The sequence below is a fragment of the Pleurodeles waltl genome, chromosome 4_1, assembly GCF_031143425.1.
Source record: "Pleurodeles waltl isolate 20211129_DDA chromosome 4_1, aPleWal1.hap1.20221129, whole genome shotgun sequence".
Taxonomy (NCBI): Eukaryota; Metazoa; Chordata; class Amphibia; order Caudata; family Salamandridae; genus Pleurodeles; species Pleurodeles waltl.
In genome coordinates, this window is record NC_090442.1 from 370174764 (window position 1) to 370190931 (window position 16168).

The window sequence follows — 16168 nt, forward strand, 5'->3', positions numbered from 1 at the left end:
CAGGTTTCTCAATGTTTGTTTCCTTATGCAGCTGGCAGCATAGAAGGTGAATTATGAGTTACATAATCAGATATATCCCAAAACACTATTTAAAAGACATTCACTTATATAAATTCAGAATAAAACTTTGGTGCAGCACCAACATAAAGGCCTTTATTACGCGTCACTGGGGGCGAAATACCTGTATGGAATATCCCCGCCAGATGATGAGTGGCCGAGTGGGAAACACCAGACCCAAGTTTACCGGACGGAATAAAGCAGTCGATATAAAACAGCAGCCACGGGTTAAGTTCCACGGCCTTTCCCGCACCCCTTTTGTGGCAAGGTGGGTGCATACCCTCTCTGTTCTTCCCACTCCGGCCCTTCACGGAATCCACTTCTCCCATTTGCCACTCGCTCGAATCAGGTGGTAAGCAGTAGCACTGAACCCCAATAGAATGGGTAATTCCATACGTGTTTATGCCTGGAAAACCCAGGTCCATACAGTCACTGCCCACGATGGAAGTTATCTTGTAATTGCACAGTTCTGCCGGGGTGTGGCGGCATGGTGCTGGTAATTATGTGTGCAGGGTTTGCACCTTGCCGGTACTCCCCATTAATATGCAGTCTCTTTGTTAACAGTGTAATACCAGTGCTTAATTCGTAAATAAAAAGGTGCTGGTGCTCAAAGCCCTCCTCTTAAACACGCGGCTGCTGCAATTAAATGTGTGAACATGGAATACTGAGGCTGCGTAATCCTGAAGCCATCTCGGGCCTCTTTAATCCATATAAAGCCACTCCCTGCCCCTTTAGCTCACTCTTGCAGTTTTCTACTTTCTCCCTTTGTGACGCTTTTTCGTTTTTCCCTTCCTCCGTCTTTCCCATATGTGTCTTTTGCTTGCAGCAAATGCTTAAGGCTGAAGGATAAGCCCGGCCCTAAGAAATAAGTGCTGGTGTTCAGCACCGGAAACAACAAGCACAAATTAAGCACTGCGTAGTACTTTTATTAGAGCATAATGCTCCGATGTTTACTCTTTAACAGCTTCACACCCCTCTGCCACAGACAGCTTTGACACCCTCCCCCCCCACCCCCGCCCTGATCCTTCCCGTAAAACCAAACCGGGCATCCGTTCCCTCTGCACTGCTAACCTCTGCCCTGGAAGATCTCGGTGCGCCGCTTGCTTCTCCTGCACTCTCCAACCTAAAACCCTTTGATGCACAGGGCGCCGTTACTTGGTAGCCACCACATGCCTACAAACATACATACATGATCATAAACATATATTTCTCATAAGTTAACACATGAAACTGAAGTAACAGTAGAGGGGCTGTTCTAAATGCTGACAACGATGTCTGGCGTTTCAAAAGTACTTTTTTAGATTTAGCACAAATGTGAGTTTTGAATTACTCCACCGCTCACGATAGTGCTATTTAAAGTATTTTCGTAGTTTCATTTGTAATACAGTTCCGCTAGTGCTCCCAAAGCTACAGGCAAACATTTGAGATGCAGGTCTGAGACTATCCCGCTGAAACAGGTTGTGGTTCACCATTGTTTATTATTGCACAATTAGAAGATTTGTTCAATTAAAATGATTTTGACACCTGCCGCTAAACACATAATTGGATAGACCACTTTGATTCTCAAAAATAACTTTTAATGTGCTACTTCTGCCACTGCAGCGCTTGGCCAATGTTCCTGATCCGGCCGCACTGTGATGTTAGCCAATATGTAAATTGAAAGATACTTCAAGAGCATTAAGGCAGGCGGTAAGCTTCTTAACATCAGATTAGTTGCCATGGAAATCACATCTTCCTTACCTGACACCCATTTCCATTCAATGCATCCATGGCCCTTTTGATTGCAGGGTTCTGAGGTTCAAGGATTTCCACCTGAGTCTTCACATTGTGTTCGAAGTAGGGACCAATCATGAAATAGTTTTCTCCCCACTCATCGGCTGTGACCCTGGCCTTTGTCTGGATAACAGTGCAGATGCCGCCAACTATTGAAACAATGTAGGTACGATTCACGTTAGCATTCTGGCCAATATCTTATCCGAATATCACACATATCCTATTATCTGTGTCAATCATTATATAGTTAAAGAGACATTAAAATCCAAGCCCTCGTTATAAAAAAAAGGTGAAAGTTTTAATACTTGTTTAGGAATCAAACACAAATTGCGCTAGCTCAGATTTTAACATAGAAAGTTAACATCCGGGTTAATCTGTAGTTAGGCGCCAACTCTAAAATGTAGTAATAATGTGTACATAGAGGTCACATGAAATCTATACTACTGTCGAACTTCACGATGTAACAGAGATACAAGAACATTTGACCCCACGCTTATTTTAGGGTCCCCTTTTCAGGTCGAGCTTAGTCGAGTTTAGAAGTGTGCAAGCGCTGGTCTTCCACCTGTTGTAATCCACTTTGTGGGATTTAACCATCTCACACCCATCACTTCTATTTGTTCCTGCGTCTGTCTTTCAAAATCCCCTTGATTTCCTAGGTAAATGCTTTACCTTTGTCCCGCCTTGAGGCTGCTTTGTTAGTCCTTGCAGACTGACCCTGTTACATGGATTATTGCATGATTGGTCAGATACCTTTTTGTAGCATAGTATTTTTCTTTTGCCTCGCTGCTTCACGCTGCCCGGCTGTATGTTGTTTCTCCCTCTTCCTTGTTTTGGGGATGCCACTGTTTCTTTGTGATGTCTGAGCACAAAGGCTGTAAGCTGGAGGCCTGGGTTTTATTTTATTTATTTAATTTTTAAAAGGATCACATAGCACAAACTCGATCAGAGTAGAACTGAAGTTTCATATAGCGCAAACTCAATTGGAGGAGCGCTTTACATGACTACGTGAAGTTTCATATAGCGCAAACTCAATTGGAGGAGCGTTTTACATGAGGACCACTTTACCAGTTTAGCAGTTGAAAAATATACAAACTAGAGCTTTTACAAAAGAAACAAACACAGAACTCCTTAAAGTAGCTCTCCCGGCACAGCGGGAGAGCTGATACAACAATATTCACAGCACTCGAGAAACTCACCCCATATTGCTGTGCGGGCATTTCTTTTTCAAAAGGTTTTGCCCATAACTCAGCATGTGGTGATCCTACAACAGTGGGACCACCACAAAACCTTCCAGCATGACACTCTCTTTCTATCGAGTCATCTCTGGGTCCCCACCTAGGTTGTGGGACAATAAAATAGTTGCCTCTCCCACTATTGATTGTATTTTTAGGCTCTCTCACGTCTGGAACTTTTGTTTTACAGCTGAGAGTAGTTTATGTTTTAAGGGCCTTGTTTGTAATAGTATTGCTGTAGACTTTCTAGGCCTGAAAATGTGTAAGGCACTATGCCCTCTAGGATCTACATATATGATTACACTTCATTACTTTCTGCCATTCTGTTTTCATGTTGTTATGCCCTCCAGGGACTGATAATATGGTTACATGACCATGTTTCTTATAAATGCTGTTTTTATTATGGTGTCATCTAGGGGCTGTTCTAAGTATTACAATCAAAATACTACAATATTTGCTGCCCTCAGAAAATTGCCCTATAATGCTTTGCAGGGCATTCATTTTACAAAATAATTTTGCCCATAACTCAGCGTGTGGTGGTCCTAGGACAATGGAACCACCATTAAAATGTTCAGCACAGTGCGCTCTTTCTATCTACGTTGTCTCTGGGTCCATACCCTAGGTCTTGGGGGACCCCAAAATAGTAACCTCGCCCACCATTCAGTGTCTTTTTAAGTTAAGCTCTCTCATAGCTAGAACTGTTTTACAGCTTGGAGTAGTTTGTGTTTTAAGGGCCTTGTTTGTGAGAGTGTAGCAGTAGGCCTGCCAGCCTGAAAATGTGTAAGGCACTACATCCTCTAGGGACTACATATATGGTAACACTGCATTATTGTTTGCCATTCTGTTTTTACATCGTTATACCCTCTAGGAGCTGACTGCATGGTTACATGACCATGTTTCTTACCAAAGTTATTTTGATAGTGGTGCCCTCTAGGGGCTGTTCTGAGCCTTACAGTCAAGATACTACAATATTAGTTGTACTCTCCTTTTACAGAAAATTTTTGCCCATATGTCACCGCAAGACCTTTTTTTACTGTCTAGGTCATCTCTAAATCCCCACATTACGTTGGGGGAGGGAAATAATAATATACAAAAATATAATTAATCATGGCAATATTTTCATTTTTTGCTGCAGATAAGGGAAGAAGGTAAATGGCAGTGCTTTACTTATATACAGGACCACTGGAATTATGTGGCAGAAAGGACCAAATTATCTGGCAGGGTTGAGTAATTTATTAAGTCCAGTTGTGCATTTACAACACCAATAGCTCTAATTCAAGCGAGACCTATTGCATTGCAAATGCTTGTTGTATTTGAGTTCCATACCTTGAGCTCAAACAACCTCAAGTCCTCCATCTGGCCCATGGCACCGCTCCACAGGCAGATACTCATTCATTGCAAGGCTGCAGGATGGTACACAGCCAGCACTACCCTGGTTTGCACATTCACATATATACAAATTTAAGGGAGTGAGCTGTGGCGTTGGTCTCATCACTTCTTTGGGTGGGGCTTAGCACACCAATCTTCCCAGGCTGTGCACCAAAATTGCTACTATGATAGCCTGAGGACTTCTGTTTCCTCCCATTTATTTCAGTCTCCCACTGCCCCACTCGTCACCGCCAACTGTCCCAGTCCCAGTAAAGGTTGCATGAACTCACATCAGATAATGATTTATGTCCCGACCCTCTAGGAATGCGGATGGGCTGACGCCTTGCAAGACTAAAATTGTCCTCATTACTATATGTATTATCATAACTCAATATGTAACATGGTGGCACTAGAGGTTCTTAAATATGCCCCTTCATGTCTAAATTCAGACTTTTCTGTAAAGGAGTTGGCACAAAGATCGGAATTATAAATAGTCTGATAATTTTCACACCCTTTCAGTTTCCCCCTGACAGTGTAGCAGGGCAAACCTTCCAAAATATACCTGGAGAAAAGGCCAGGCAAATTAAAGACTGATTCTGCATATTAGTTCTCGTTGTCCAGTTGAAAACCCTGAAAATTAGGAATTTACCACACCCTGCAAATACCTTTTCCCGGTTAAGGTATTTGTTAGGTGTTGTGAATTCCTATCCTAATCAGCCTAATTTGTGGTGAGGGCCTAATTGTACACCAAGGATGTCAGACAGAAAGTTTTTAGTTGCCACACATCTTTCTATTCTTTTCCTCAACAGATTTAAGAGTAATAATATCCCAGATTCTAAAAATGTTGTAGCTCCCCAAAATCTCTGTTCTGACAATATTATATACATTTTGATGCAACATAGCCTCCTAAGGATTCTGTTATTAACTTATCAATAAAATGCAGATTATTTATTGTGCCTCTTATTTGTTTTAATATAAATAAGATATACTTTTCTCAAGCTGGAATATTACCACTGCTCCAAAGATCTAGAGCAGTATAAATCGAAGTACCCTAATAACACAATACGTAGAACGAGCAAACTAACACACCAACATTTATACATTTAATCCCTTGCATCCTGGCTCAGGATAAATGCCTTTCTTTCAACAACACAGAACAAAACAGTATGGCATAAATCTTATATGCAGATGAGCCAAAGATAATAGACTATTTATACCATTGTTTATGAAGGGGCATGACACATTTGAGGCATTACCTCTCAAGAGTCAAAGCCACACTAAACCCTGGCAACAGAGAGTATACCACAATCTGTACAAATGTATTTATACTGAGCATAAATAAGACTGGGAGGTGATGTGCTGGAACAACAGCACTCACATTCTGGGTAGTGCCCACTGGCTTCAACCTCATAGCCTGGTTTCCTTGACAGGCCTGGTGTACATGCTGCCCCTGCTGTGGTAAAGGATGATGTGTGCCCTCACACAGTATCAGTGCTATGGCACCTTGCTACCGCAATGTCACCATGGGCAGTTCCGGTACCATGGCATGTATCTGACGGTGTGATTGCATGTGGTGAGTACCCTAGCCTGCGTCATGAAGGCCACAGTGCAGCACATTGCAGTGCAGTCAACACATGTTTGAGTGAATGTTTGAAAGTTACTGGTCCAGATATCACTGCTGAGGTGAATACTAGTGCCAGTGCATGTTTGAGTGCAGATGTGAGTGAGGTTACTGGGGCAAGCATAAGTGTAGGTGTAAATAAAGGTGTACGTGCAAGTATGAATGCAAATGCCAGTGAAGGTATGAATACATGTGAGATAGCCTCTTCTGGTACTAGTGCCAGCGCATGTCTGAGCGAGGCGTTTAAGAGTTTATTCTGTAGATGCAAGTGCAGGAGTAAGTGAGGTTACGGGTGCATGTGCCAGTGAAGGTGTGAGTGATTTCACTGAGGGTAGTGGTAATGTGACTGTGACAACAAGAGCCAGTGCAAGTGTAAGTGTTGTGGGTGTAAGTGCAAGTGGCAAAGCAGGTGTGATTTCAGATGCGTGTAAAGTTACTGGTGCAGTCTATTAGTTATGATCCAAGTGGAGCTACTGAACCAATAAGAGTGCAGATGCAAGTGAGATTAATGGTGCAAGTGCTGTTAGCTGTGTAATTGTGAGTGGGTTTCCTGGTTCTACTGGAAATGTGAGTAAGGTGAACAAGGTTGCTGATACAGGTTTCAGCACAGGTGCAGGTGTGAGTGCAGGTGTTGATCAGGATATTAGTGCAACCAATCCTCCCGCCCCCCCACAACTAGTGCCCTCCCCCTTCCCACCACCAACCTGACCTTTGCTTCTCTAGCTCAGCCAGTAATTTTCCAACAGCATGCAGGAAGGTGTCAGTTGTGCCTGACCAAAATACCTACAATGCCCACTTAGATCACCCATGACACGGCCATCATCAAGACTGAAATTTTAAATACATGCATTACTTACTTTATACGGAGTGCATTTTCATGGTTCTGAAATGCTTTCACATAACCAAATAAGGAAACAAAAACAAGTCGCAAACATTAAGCTATTCATTGGGCGGGGAGCAGATATAAATACAAGCTGGCTAGCCCTTTGGGACCACCCACCCATTCCTATGCCTTGCTCTAAAGAGTCAGTTCCTAAACATTTGACTGTTGTGGATCCCCACTGAATCACTACAGAAGCTGAGATCCTTTGCCTTGGCAATCTCTATAATTGTAACGTCAAAACAAGAGAGTAAATACAGAAGCAAGTTTACATCAAACTATTACACAATTTACGAAATATTTTACCTAAATACATATGAAAAAGTATATGAAAATTGGAAGTTTAATTGTAATGGGAAGGTGGAGTTATTCAAATTTTGCTATCGTTTCTAAAAGACAAAGTGATATGCTAACTCCAGTTTATCACTGTCTTTTTTTGCTTTTAATGGATGTTCTATTTTCTGTCGGCCTATGCCAGGGCTTCAGTTGAGGCCATCAATCATCCACAATCAACTACTTGCTGTACTTGAACTCCATATCAAACTAAGGATACCAACCTAATTTGAAGCCTTCAATTTGCTTTTTTAATGTATATTTGCTCAAATGATTTCATTTTCTAAACAGCCGCGGACCCGTGGCGTCTGCGGCCCGCCGGTTAATAACTACTGCTCTGAAGAAACATCTCTTCTAAGTAACATGATGAGCTGCACCTAGAAACTCACTACCGGAGGGGGCGGGCCGTGTGTCCCATAGAAATGTAATTAGAGACCGTTAGAACACTCGTTCATACTAACCATTTTCTTTTATAAAATATTTGAATTTCTCTGCTTCAGAACTATCTCACTGAATTTGTTGGGCCTGATCTGGAGTTTGGCAAATGCAATTCCCTCGGCAGAAAATTCTCCCGTGGAAATTACACATGATGGAGGAAATGACTTTCACACTTTATATGGCTGAGGTGCCAGTGGGGGCTACACTACTGGCAACCCAGCAGCTACCCCAATACTAAATGAGGCTGGAGAACCACAAGTTTGATGTGACTAGGCCACCACAAATTTGAGGTCATGCTCCAACTCCACTGCGTTCTAATTGAGGCCCTTACTCCTCTTTGGTTAAAAGGGGGTTCATAACTATTTAATGAAATGCAAAATAGGTGAAATCTGCCCTTTTTTTATTCAACCAGAGTGAGAATGACAGATTTCACAGTTCAATCAGTTCCTGTAGTTCTCCATGGCAAGGAAAGGTACTAGGAGAACTACATGAACTGCCCAAACCATCTATAAACCAGTCAGTTCTCTTTCTTCATGTGGTTCTCAGAAGGGCTCATTTTGTCTGTTAAAAGTACTATACTGAAAAGTACAGGTACAGCAACATACCTACAAAGCAGTTGAACATAAACTCTGTGTGCTCAATTTTCCCTACAGATTGCGGTTTCTGGCCCGGCTTTGTGTGGTCTTCACCAACAAAACTGACTTCTTTCATACTCCTGAGCGGCGTGGATGTGGCTTACTAAGGATCGGGCACATCAGCTATCAAACGTCTCTGAGGGTCTCCAAACAGCCCCGACCTGACATGGCTCCCAAGCTGTGGTGCCTTTGAACCTGATCCCGTAGAGGATGTCACATGAAGCAGGATGCATCACCGTCGCTGCCTCTGGTGGCACAAGACCTATCCACATCATCACCATCTACCCTCTTGCCCCCCACCATGGCAGACTCCTCTTTGGAACACAGCACTCTTTGAGAACTGCCTACCACATCTCCTCAGTGCCGGCAGACAGTACAGACTTATTGAGGAGCCCCACGATCTAACTGAACAGTGTACCTAAGTCCTGGTGCTGTCCAGGAGACACACTCACCTACTTATATCTTACCTAATGTCCTGTTATTCACTTTTATCCTGAAAAATGGAGAGGGCCACCCCTTCACTCCCCTGTCCAAGTTGTGTTGTGTTTTGTTTTCTGTTTGTGGGCGATAGATGCTTCTGGGAATGAAGCTGGGGGGAAGTTAGGGAAGCAGAGAGGTTAATTGTTACGTTGCTATTGTTGTTTTTTCTTGTGGTTTAAGGTATTTCTTTGTTTCTAAGTACACTCACCAATGCTCCATTCCAACACCGCTCACACCTGCTATCAGGTACTCTATCTCCTTCTATCTCCTCATGCTACATGGATATCACAGCGTACATCGTCCCATGCACGCCCGATTGTTCACAGCCCCACCCATCACCATGACATCTTCAACCCCTGACTTAGAACCCATATGGATCATTTCCTGGAAAGTTAATGGGCTACTGGACCGAGTGAAACACACTGCAGTCCTGAAATACACACAACAATTTTCTCCCAGATGCACTGTTGCTTCAGGAGACTCACTTACTGGGAACCACTGCCCATTTCATGCACGCCTGGGATACGATAGAGTGTTGCACTCTGGGTTTGTGCCGTGGAGTGGCGATTCTTCTTAGCTGATCCTTCCCTTTGACAGTGACCTGGGAAATTAAGGATCCTCAGGGACACTTCCTTGCCCTTCCAGGGATTATAGGAGGCTGCATTGCCAATCTTGTCTCCACATATGTGCCCCCTACCATTCTTGGCGCCCTCCATGACGACCTTTCCAATACATTGTTGGCGCGTCCAGATGGAGTCACGATGATTGGAAGTGACTTTATTGCAGTCCCAACCCCAGACTTGGACGCCACAGGGACTCTGTCTGTCTCACGTCAGACAGGCAGTCGACGACTCTCAGACTGGGCCCCCACCCTTGGACTCTGATGTATGGAGGACTTGTAACCCCCAGCAACACCAGTACACTCACACTTCTGCTGTGCACCACAGCCATTCCCTGATAGATTTTATTTTCATACCTACTTCCAAATGTTGAATGGTCTTGCAAATCCAGACTCTTCCTTGCTGAATATCTGACCATGCCCCTATCCTCCTCAGCCTTGGCTCCTCTGTGAGCGACTCTCACCCTATATGGAGGCTCCACGGCTGGTTTCTCTAGGGCCAGAGCTATAAACATTGGAGGTTGAAATCAAGGCCTACTTCCAGATCAATGAGGGCTCTGTCTATTAGTCTAGCACACTATAGGTGGCTAGCAAAGCTAACATTAGGGGTTATGCCAGCGGGTACCTCAGGGAGAGGGAGTGAACGCAATCCCAGTGCCTCTCTGAGCTAGAGACACATGCTCTCTGTTTGGAGGAACAACTAGCCTTGGATCCCCAGTGTGGCTCTTCCGGCAGCTGGAGCTCAAAGAAATCTGCCTTTTCTCGCTTGAGGCTGCTAAGCACATTTGGCATGACTCGATAGCTAGAGTTTAAGGACGGGATGACAAAATTGGTAAACTGCTCTACTAGCTTGCCTCCCTCCCCTTAGCCAATTGAATTATGCTGGAGATCGCAGACCCACAAGGGAACTCTCACCATACTTCAAGGTGTATTGCACAGACCTTCCCTGATTACTATAAACATCTCTATGTGCCACCTCCAGTTGTAGAGGCTGCGCCACCCCCCCATCTTTGGTAAGAAGTGCCCCTTCCATGACTGTCTCAGGTCGAACCCCAGCTACTCAACCAGCTGCTAGCGATCGAAGAAGTCAAAGCAGCCATATCATCTATGGCCTCTGGGAAAACCCCGTCACTGATGGATTTCCTGCAGAGTGCTAATCCGTATTCAGGGACATCCTTTTGCCTAGGCTCCACACCCTCTACAACGAGGTGGTGCAGATCCGTGCCTTCTCCCCACATCCCCCAAGATCGTCACAGCCACGATCGTGTCATTGCGAAGACACAACCTCCGTCGACTTTCTGTTCTGATTATAGTCCAGTCTCTCTCATGAAGAAGTGAGGTCAAGATTTATGCCATGATACTAGCTGCAATGATCAAGCAAGCGCTTCACACCTTGGGGCATACTGACCAATGTGGCTTTATGCCAAACAGAAGCACACAGCATTGCCTTCAGTGCCTTCACATCGCCTTGGCACACCATCACCTCTTTCCACCCCATCTGGCTTTCCTGCTTATAGATTTTTAGAAAGCCTTCAATATGGTGAACTGGACATATTTGGAGTGAGTGCTGGAGCGAGCAGGTTTGAGACCACGCTTCTGAGGTGTCGTCTGGGTCCTTTACTCTAATTCCACTGCCCAAGTCCAGATAAACAAAGTCCTCTTGGATGCCTTCCTCTTCAGAGGGGAACTCGACAGGGCTGTACCATATCCCCTCTCCTCTACACCTTGGCAAAAGAGTCACTTGCTTGTCTAGACCGCTGTCATGCACAGATTCCGATGTGGAAATAGGACGACACCCATGAGGACAGAATCACACTTTATGCAGACGATGTCCTGCTCTTCCTATTGGACCTAGCAATATCGGGTCCCCTTTCCCTTCAAATCCTCCAACTTTTGGGAGAGGCCTGTGGCCTCCACGTCAACTTGAACAAGTCAGTTCTGGTGCCCCTTTCGACATCCCATGACTGCGTGGCATGGCAAATGGACATCCCAGTGCATCATCAGAGCTTCCGTTATCTTGGTCTGGGTAGAGCGCCACCCAGAACTAACCTAGTTCTTGAACCTTGGCCCTCTGGCGTGGAAATCCAAAGACGACCTGGCTAGATGGCCGTCCCTCCCACTGAATGTCATGCACATGATTGCTCTGTATAAACTGATGATCCTCGCAAGGTTCCTATACTTTTTGCAGAACCTGCCAATCCTCATGCCGCTGCTGCTGGTTCCAAGTGCTTGACAGGCTAGCCTCAACGTTCCTCTGGCACAACTCAAGACACTGTCTGGCCCTTTCCCACTGCCAACATGCTCCTTTTATGCAGGACTGGGGATGGTCAGCCTTTATCTCCACTATCTTGCATCCCAACTCCTCGTAATTCATGGTTGGTTTAACCAGGGATTGTCAGACTCAGCCTATCAAGTAGAGTTAACTTTCCTAGGATTCCCTAGAATCACGGTAATGCTGTACGGCTCCCCGATTCCGATTGCTACCCCAATGGTAGTGTTCCTTCCTTGGAGAGCTTCACTCCAACGCACATGTTAGAATGCCAAACTCACTCTCCAGACCCTCTTGTGGCACAGCATACACTTGAGAGAAACTGATTCATTTGCAGGCTTCGGGGAATGGGATCAAAACGGTATATTACATCTGGGCGACAAATGGACTGGGACCCGCGTATGTTCTTTTCAAGAACTGCATGAAGCCCACTTCCTTACTTCCTCACAATTTTACAAGTACCTTCAATTGAGGAATAACCTGTAAGGCCCACATCCCGTGACATCTCCATCCCAGAGTTCAAGCTGTTAGAAACCAAACTTTTAATGGAAGCATTGGGTAAGAAAGGCATATCACAGATATATTGCACACTCATCATAAATACAAAGAGGGCGTTGGGAGGGCTGGCTGGGCCCCTTGGAAGATGATGATTGGCAAGATGCCATGATGGCCCCAAGGATCATCACTATATCCTCCAGGCTGTGTCTGATCCAAACCTACTATATTTACTGCGCCTACCTCACCCTACCTTGACTGCAAAGAGCAGGCTTACTTTCAGAACCAGCTAGCCCCAGCTGCTCCAAAGCCCCGGCCGACTTCTATTATATGATGTGGGCATGCAACATGATTCACCTTTACTGGGCAAATGTAATGAATGAACTCACTGAGGTCCTGGGGTGGGAAGTTCAGCTCTCCCTATTGACGCTGCTGCTGAGAGTCATGGAATGCTCTGGAGGCTCCCGAGCAGACAACCTGTTCCTGGGCAATGCCACTCTGGTGGCAAAGTGGAATATAGTGCCCGAATGGAAAAACCCTGCTCCTCCAACCATGGCACAGTGGCAGAAAGTTGTAGACCGGTGTGCCATGCGAGAGAAACTTGTATATGAGGCTAGAGGATGCCCTTCAAAGCATGAGCGGATATGGGGTAAATGGTTGGGCCACATGGAATGACCCGTTGACTGCAACAAATTTTGTTCTTCTAAGCTGCCACTTCCCATTGATCAATCATACTTATCTGATATGTGACGCTGATGGTCTGGTATGTGATTCATGCATAATGTATCCAAATGTATTACCTGAGTGGTTAGTATTACTATTGTTAAACTCAATACACTTGGTTAAGAATAAAAGAGAACCATTCAAATTAAAACAAAAACGTTTTGCACCAGTCACTCCTCTGTTGTGGTCCTTATGTAAATTCCACTGTAAGCTGAACTGAATTTTGATTGCATTTGCAAAAAATATGTGGGAATCCTTTGCACATTAAGCCCACGTCCGTCCACCCCATATTAAGGACACTGTGCAAGGCAAAAAAGCTTTCAGGAGGAGTACTGACTATGCATCACAGACCACTGTGCAGTTTGCCCTGCGAGTCTACCCCTTGTTATAAGGAAACAGAGGTCCAAGAAACAGTGCAGGTGAAAGAGCTGGTCCATCCTTCACCAATGTGCTGTTCAGACAGTAGTTATGCTTTTGCGCTTTCAGTGGAAAAACTACCATTGCTGTAACAGGGTCGGTGTACAGAGCCCCATTGTAAACATGCACCACAGAGTATACAGACAGTGCACCCTGTGTGTAATAGGGCATCTCATGTCCTGTATTAGAAGAAATCCTGCCTTAATGTCACATGTCTGTCAGGTCAAAGGACTGTGAACAAGCAGGTTAACCCATTGAAAAGAACAGATCAGAGATTGATTGGCTCGCTCATGAGGCAGTGATGACACCGTTGTAGCTTAAACCTCTGAAAGGAAACTCAATAGGATTCCTTATCAGTTCATTGTGGAGGATGTGAGTGGATGCCACATTGTATGGCTACGCTCAAAAAGGTTCTGGGTAGTAAATGAGAAGAAAATAATATTCTTGGCATCACTGCTTCAGAAATGTGTATAAATGGGGGCAGTTTTACCACGGAGGCTGCCTACACCAGATGCAGGTGCCATTTGGATTTAAAACCTGAGAGAGATCAGTCTACTAACTGATTAAAAAATCTCAAGCAGTGTTGAGGAAGTTTAATAAACCACTAGGTTATGGGTGCTTAGTGTTAATTCATGAGGGCGGGGTACATGTTACATTTTCAGAATGCCTTATACATGTATGAGATACAGTTGCAAACAGTCTTATTGGTAATTATTTACAAAACTGTTACCAGGAAAGCCTGGGATGAAGCTTACATGCTTGTTGGCCAATGCTGGACACTCTTGCCCAGGCAGAAATACTTATGATGTTCTATGGGCACGTTAAGGAATTTGAACCATTGCTGTTCAATGGCATAACAATACACTGAAAGTTATGGGTAGTAGCTGAAAAGATTCATAAAAGAAGGTTATAAGGAGTAGGGGACAATTTGGCTCTTTTAATTGATTTTCTCTCTTTATATTTTATTTTTGTGCATCACTTAAAGGGTCAGATAATACTTTAAAGCAATATGCAAGGGGTGGGTAGTAAATTGAAGTAGATTTAGGCACAGCATTTTCCATTGAAAGATGTAGGAGGCTGGCCTGGTGTGTGGTTAACATCTATGGTGTTGGCACCTTATACAAAGTTCAGGCAACCCTTATTAGTAAGTGTTACAGTGTCTAGGAAGCCAGGGCTCTCTAGTGGTAGCTGTGGTGATCATCCAAGACTTATCTAGAAAAAGCGTGAATTGCTTGGAATACCACAGTCGTCACACAGTAACTTATCACACTTGAAAGGAACTACACAGTGTTGCAAAAATAAAGGTACATTATTATGGTAACACAGAACTGGAATACTATAAGCAATCCTCCCTTTCTGGAGGTAAGTACACACAAAATATACACAGGTAAGCACTAGTAATTAGCATAAAAACATTGGAAATAGCAAGGGCACTATAGGGAGGCCAAACCATATGCTAACATAGTGGAATACGAGAATGGGTCCCCCACCAGAGGATATGGAGTAGTTAGGGAAAGGGCTGGGGGAGTATGGAATCCCAAGAGGTGAGTATCTAGAAGACCCCCAGCAAACCCGGAGAGCATAGGTAAGTTACCTGATCATCCTATAGGCTAACATGGAGACTTGGTTTGGAACACTGCTAGAACAGGACCAGGCTGTTGGAACCCAACAGTGGATTCTGGATGAAGAGGACCTGAAAAGAAGGGGACAGAGTCCATTCCACGGCAAAGTGTCCAGGTGGGGCAGGAGGCAATGCACACCCTTTTGTGGGTGAGGATCCAGGTCCAGACCAGCTGCGGAGTCCAGGAGCTGCAGAGGAGTCCCTGAATTCACCTAAAAGCTGTCCCTCAATAGTCACCACATCTTATACAGGTCAGTGGTCAGGAAGACCACCAACGAGCACAAGCAAATGCAAGTTGGAGCTAAAGAAGAGTTGCAGGGCTGAAGAGGAGTAGCAAGGTCCTGGGGATATGACCCTTGGAGGGGAGTCCATGCTGACCATAAGAAGATAGGAGAGCCAACAGAATCAGTCAGAGCCCCCAAGAGCAACCCACCGCAGGCACAGTAATTCGCAGTGAAGCCCTGGCAGCACACCTGAAGAGGAGTCGCTGGAGCAGCAGATAAGAGACTGTCCTTGCTGAGGTCGAGTGCTGGGGGCTGGGGCTGCTTAGAGCCTGAAGATCCCTCAGAGCAGGAGTAAACAAGCTGTGGTTGCTGCATCAGCCACGGTGCACAGGGATTCCACCCTGGAGGAAGAGGCAAGGGCTCACCATCTCCCAAGTCCGACAGAGGGGGAAGAGGACCCAGAGGACCCCTCAGAACTATGCCTGTGTTGGAGAATCTTCGCCGATCCACAGGACAGCAGATCTCAGCAGCCAGATGTCATTGCCGTAGGTGCCTGCAGATGCAGGGAAGTGACTCCTTCACTCCAAGGCAGATTCCTTCTTGCTTCCTTGGTGCAGCTAAAGTCTTGCTGTCCCCAGATGATGCACAGCCATGGAAATATTGCAAAGTGCTGACAGACGCCGTGGAAACAATGTTGCAAGGAGAGGCCTTCTCGGTGTTGCAATCTTGTTCGGATCCTGTGGAGTCTAGCAGTGATTCCAGTGGCCAGGAGCAGAATAGGTCATTGCAGAGGAGTCCTGTTGGAGTCTTACATGCCGAATTTGGGGACCCACCCACAAGGGAGTCTCTAAACAGCCCAAAAAGGGGCTTGGTCACTTTGCAAGGTGACCACCTATCAGAGGGGGTCCCTGACGCCATCTTCCTAACCTGACCAGTCAGATGCTCCCAGGGGCCTCTGGTTTTAAGATGGCAGAATCAAGTGG

The 16168-nt window shown here is 45.1% G+C and overlaps 1 protein-coding gene across 1 annotated transcript in view; it reads right to left on the reverse strand.

Moving 5' to 3' along the window:
- The window catches only part of GYS2 (glycogen synthase 2), a 498387-nt gene that overhangs the window by 460898 nt on the left and 21321 nt on the right, over positions 1 to 16168 (reverse strand). Inside the window, exon 2 of the mRNA XM_069228538.1 lies at positions 1798 to 1979. Coding sequence (XP_069084639.1) covers positions 1798 to 1979 — 182 coding nt within the window. The remainder of the gene's footprint in view (positions 1 to 1797; positions 1980 to 16168) is intronic.